Source organism: Chelmon rostratus, chromosome 7 (genome assembly GCF_017976325.1).
Source record: "Chelmon rostratus isolate fCheRos1 chromosome 7, fCheRos1.pri, whole genome shotgun sequence".
Lineage (NCBI taxonomy): Eukaryota > Metazoa > Chordata > Actinopteri > Chaetodontiformes > Chaetodontidae > Chelmon > Chelmon rostratus.
This window is the reverse complement of record NC_055664.1, coordinates 28704191-28709461: the sequence shown is the minus strand read 5'-3', so window position 1 is coordinate 28709461 and position 5271 is coordinate 28704191. Positions and strand designations below refer to the sequence as shown.

Genomic DNA, 5271 nt, shown 5'->3' with positions numbered 1-5271 from the left:
CCAGGAGGAAGAAAGGACACAAGGAGGGAGGGGAATATATAAATATATCTAAAAATTTCTCTTTGGAGATTAATAAAGTATCTATCTATCTATCTACTCCATCACAAGTTAAATGTTTCACCACCAGAATGTACTCAGAGTGTTTGAAGGTTGTATTTCATCAATGTAGAGCCAAAGTATTTAAGTAAATGTACTTGTGCAGCATTACTGTTTTAGGTTCAATGTTTTGTGGTTATTCGTTGAATTTTTTCCGATAAAAACCCGACACAAATAGTCACTGATCAGTTGGGGATTATTAAAGTCTTATCTTATCTTCAATTCTAAGACACTCAACATTTGTCAACAGTGTCATCCTCGTATTAAATATTTTGAGATATAGTCACACAAATTTAAAGCATCCTGCTTTTTGTAGTTGGTTACTCTACTGTTTTTCTAATTATTTCAACGGCTTTTTAAATTCTAGTTGGGGCTTTTGTTTTGAAGGCTGCGACCGGAAATGTCCTCGGTGGAAATTCAGGCTCATTTTAGTGAGCCAGATGATCTGGCTCACTTCTCTAGCCGAGTCTTTCGGCTCCCAAACAGTTGTTTATTTAATATAACTTATTTACTCTTTTAGAATCCAGCCAAATTTAACTTAGTTTGGACCAATGGTTGGCATGTGTTCATATATCAGTAAAAATATTCAATGTACTCATTCAGTGTTATTACATATTATTCAACATTCAACACTTATCATTAAGCACTCAACCTATGCATATATATGTTTATTCTAGTTCTTTTGTATAAAATATATACATTTTTTATTTTGTATTTTATATTGTGTTGTTACTACTATTGCCTGCTGCCTGTATCACCAGAATTTCCCCAGCAGATTGAAAAAGTTTTATCTTATGATGTCCAGAATACCATAATTTTACATTATGCTTGACATAAATACATTATATAATGTTTTAAAAAAAATACACACACATATTGAATGCTTAATTTATAGTGAACTGTGTTTTGTCTGTTGGTGCAATAATACAAGTCTCAGCAGTTTGTGTGTCAATGTTAATTACCAAAGTGAGATGTTTCTGGATCGTATTTAACAATTATGTGAGAGGATCATTCTCTTATTGAATCTTGCATTCATTTATAAAAAGAAGAAACGCTCTCGGCTCTCAAACGGGAACCGGTTCATAGAGCCGATTCGTTCACTAACGACTCATCGCTGGTGGCTAGCATGATGCTAGTATCCTGAGCTGGGCTGGTCCTCGCGCTTCGTGTTGGACTTAACGATCAACGTTTGTGCGTTTAAAGTAAATGAACGTGTCGAATAGCGGACTGTCTGAACAGTTTGACCCGTTTTAGGAAACTGTTCAGACACGTTAACCCGGCTCTCGACTCCGTTAGCTTTCACACACACATAACTGAAGCGTGCAGGTGCAGCCAGAGAGCTAACTAGCATTAGCTCGCTGCGGCAGCTAGGTTAGTTAGCTAGCACCTGAGCTAACACAGCAGAATGGATCTCTTTGACGACCTGCCGGAGCCCACACAGACCCCCGGTGAGTTGTGACAGCGGCGGTCGGTGCTCCGGTACCGACGTCCAGCCACAGACGTGTCCGCTGTTTGGTTTTGAAAGGCACCACGTCAGTGCTGATGATCCAGACAGGATGAAATGTTACCAGCAACACCAGCATCACCAGTTTATATCTGTGTACTGGTGTGCTTAGTGTAGCGCTGACTTTAGCTTGTACTTGTACTTCAAGTATTTCAAAGTAAGATCATTCCTCATTGATTCAGCAACACGAGAACAGAAATGAATTCAAATAGTCAGAAGTTCATAAACGTTGTTTCGTGTTTATGAAACTAAAACGAGACGATGATGTGATTAATATCAGCAGAGTCACCACTGAAATACTGCACGATTAAATGATACTGAGTTTAATCACAGTAGGACTCTACCGTAGCGCAGTAAAGCAGCGTATTAAAGGTAAGGAGCAGGTGAGCGCGGCGGCGGCTCAGGTGAGCGCGGCGGCGGCTCAGGTGAGCGCGGCGGCTGGGGGGTTTGTATGATGCTGCTGCAGCGTTACAACAGAAATGAACCGTTTTACGCTCTTAAACTCGGTTTCCTGTGTTTGTCGCTCATCGCTCGGTTCGGTTTGATTCTCCCTCAGCTCCAGTTTCTGCAGCTCAGCCACCGTCCACCACAGAGGAAGAGGAGGAGGAAGAGGAGGAGAGAACATTCAAACGAAAACGAGACGATGCGGAGTGTCGCTCGGAGGAAAAGGAGGAGGAGATCAAGAAAGTTTGTAGAGAAGGTTTTCAGCTCTTCCACCACAATGTTTGTTTGCTTTCCTCCCTCTAATTAAAGAGCAGATTGAAATATGACGTGTGGCGACTGAGTGTGAAGACTGACGTGTTTGTCCAGGTCTCCCCGTGCTGAGGGGCTACGTGGCGGCGAGGCGTGGCGAGCGCGAGGAGATGCAGGACGCTCACGTGCTGCTGACGGACATGAGCAGCTGTCTGTCCGCGCTGCCGGCACAAGTGTAAGACCTGCAAGCGGCCGCCGTCCAACAGGAAGTCCTCCAGAGGGGGTGTGCGTCTCTCTGATGTGTCCCGTGTGTCCCGCAGGTCTCAGGTTTCGTACTTCGCGGTGTTCGACGGTCACGGAGGAGCTCGAGCTTCTCGATTCGCTGCAGAGAATCTTCACCACAATCTGGCCAAGAAGTTCCCCGGCGGTGAGTTTTAAAGGGCCAGTCCGCCCAATCCTGAGCAGGTCCAGCTGTCCTTTCAGTAACGAGACGTGGGACACAGATTGGATTTAACATTTTGAAAAGTGTGCGGCCGTTCTGCAGAAACACAAACTCGTTGCTGAAGCCTTCAAAAGTTCCTGTTGTGTTTCTATGCAGGAACAGCTGAAGAAGAACCGGTAACGCTTCCTCCTTCATGGTTCAAATGTGTCCTCTCTTTCAGGAGAAACAGAGAACGTGGACAAGCTGATCAAAAAATGTCTCCTGGACACTTTCCGGCAGACAGACGAAGACTTTCTGAAGAAAGCTTCCAGCCAGTAAGACTCCAGAGTCCAGAGAGAAACGGTGTCCCGTGAGCAGGAACAGACCTGAACAGTTTACAGACCCCGCTCACACTGACGTCATGACGACATGTTGGTGTGTTCAGGTGAACCCGGTTTCTGCAGAACCTGCCTGACAAGCTTCAGTCCTGCAAACAGGAGCGAAGCTTTGATGGACCCAGTCTGACAAAGTGTAAAAATAAAGGCCAAACAAGTTGTGGTCCACAGAATCCATGGCAACACTACACTTCCTGTTTACATGTGAGGGGGGTCACCTCTGATGTGGACTGACGGGACACTGCTCCGGGGTGTTGGTTGTGAATTTTCTGTGGTTTGGGTGAACGAACTGTTCCGTGCAGCCTCAGTCTCTCCTCTGTGTCGTGTAACAGGAAGCCGGCATGGAAGGACGGATCCACGGCCACCTGCCTGCTGGTGGTGGACGACATGGTGTACGTGGCCAATCTGGGAGACAGCAGGGTACGCTGGGACCACGGTCACACGTTGGGTCTGCTGGATGTGGCTGGTGTCACACGGCGACTGTTCTTCAGCAGTTCATCTGTCTGTCTGCCTGTCTGTCTGCCTCCAGGCGGTGCTGTGTCGGATGGAGGTGTCAGGAGGAGCAGGGGGTCAGAGGAGGTCGGTGACTCTGGCTCTCAGCAGAGAACACAACCCGACCATCTACGAGGAGAGGATGAGGATCCAGAGAGCAGGAGGCACCGTCAGGTACACCAGCACTCACCTGTGCTGTCGAGTTCAGGCCTGAAGGGGGCGCTTATCATCTGTTTAACTTTGCTGTGTGTGTGTGTGTGTGTGTGTGTGTGTGTGTGTGTGTGTGTGTGTGTGTGATAGGGACGGCAGGGTGCTGGGTGTCCTCGAGGTGTCTCGTTCTATTGGAGACGGTCAGTACAAACGCTGTGGAGTCATTTCAACCCCCGACCTGAGGAAGTGTCAGCTCACAGCCAATGACAGGCAAGAACAGAAGACGGTCGCTGCTGATTGGTTAGATGAAAAAAACACCTTCGTGGTTGAACCTCACAGTGCAGCTGTCAGTGTCAGAGACTTCTTCTTCTTCTTCTTTCTGAGACGCAGACGTTCAGATTGATTCCTCTCAGGTCTGTACAGTAGATATGAAGCTACAGCCAGCAGCAGCTTTGCATAGCTTAGCTGAGCTAATCTTAGCTTAGCATAAAGGCCGACTGTCCAGAGGTAACAGAATGCACCCAGCAGCATGTCTGAAGCTCACAGATCAATGTGTTCTGCGGTTTGTTCCTGCTGACGTCCTCTCGCTGTCGTGTCTCTGCAGGTTTATCATCCTGGCCTGCGACGGGCTGTTCAAAGTGTTTTCTGCTGATGAAGCTGTGAAGTTCGTCCTCGGCGTCCTGCAGGTTTCTGTCTTTTCTTTTAGAGGGCTATCGCGACAGCGTCCTGAGCAATGACGGTTTCTAATGCTCGTCTCAGCTTTGACGTGGATTTTTAATTTGTATGTATTCAAAGCGTTTTCAGGCCACAGCTGTCGGTGAATGTTTCTGCGAGTCGTAACTCGATTAAACCGAACACGCAGACATGAAACACAGATTTTTAGCTTCAGTGTGACTTACGCTTCCTGAGGATGACATCATCTCTGATGTCCATCACAAACAGACATCCAGAAGTCTGTGTAGAAATCAAAGAAAAGAGACGCTCATCAGAACTGCAGAACTTCACTGAGAAGTTTTCTCCAGTATCACAGGGATCCAGTCAGAACAGAACAGCTGCTAACAGCTAATTCAGCTGTGAGCAAATACAGGCTAAAAAACTGTTGTAGCTAGCAGTTAACTCACTGACTCGACTTCCTGTTTACATCCACAAAGCATCATGGGAACAGTAGTTCCAAATCGTATAGCATGATTACTTTGCAAACAGAAGTCAGACAAAGAATATCGATTAGAGTGACACTGTCCAATCACAGAGCTGACTGACGGTAACCTGACTGAGACTGTCCTCCCTCTCCCTCCCTCAGGAGGGCAGCGTGGAGCCGAGGCCGGGGCTGACGGAGGAGGAGCTCAGGTTCGAAGCTGCTTGCCAACAGTTGGCCAGTGAGGCGGTGAGGCGGGGCTGTGCCGACAATGTCACTGTGATCCTGGTTTCTATTGGCTTCTGAAAACACGCACACACACACACACACACACACACACTCTGGACCTGGCTGAGCTGAGCGTCTCCTCGTTGTCTCGTCTGTT

The 5271-nt window shown here is 47.0% G+C and overlaps 1 protein-coding gene across 2 annotated transcripts; it reads left to right on the top strand.

The window, feature by feature from the left end:
* The first annotated feature begins 1240 nt into the window (after positions 1-1240).
* Positions 1241-5271, top strand: LOC121609480 (integrin-linked kinase-associated serine/threonine phosphatase). 2 transcript variants are annotated; one of them, XM_041941128.1, is made up of 10 exons: positions 1241-1544; positions 2157-2300; positions 2411-2528; positions 2614-2720; positions 2956-3049; positions 3442-3529; positions 3639-3775; positions 3902-4021; positions 4356-4437; positions 5052-5271. In XM_041941128.1, the coding sequence occupies exons 1-10, from the start codon at positions 1502-1504 to the stop codon at positions 5190-5192; spliced, it is 1074 nt and encodes a 357-aa protein (XP_041797062.1). In that variant the 5' UTR covers positions 1241-1501; the 3' UTR covers positions 5193-5271. The 2 variants fall into 2 exon arrangements, with proteins under 2 accessions (XP_041797062.1, XP_041797063.1); XM_041941129.1 differs by lacking the exon at positions 1241-1544 and having other exon boundaries at positions 2162-2287.

Excerpts from the sequence above, each read along its gene's own strand:
- LOC121609480 (XM_041941128.1), top strand. The coding sequence starts at position 1,502 with ATGGATCTCTTTGACGACCTGCCGGAGCCCACACAGACCCCCG. Across the intron at positions 2,529-2,613 it reads TCCGCGCTGCCGGCACAAGT|GTCTCAGGTTTCGTACTTCG; the intron begins GTAAGACCTGCA and ends TGTGTCCCGCAG. Across the intron at positions 4,438-5,051 it reads TCGTCCTCGGCGTCCTGCAG|GAGGGCAGCGTGGAGCCGAG; the intron begins GTTTCTGTCTTT and ends TCCCTCCCTCAG.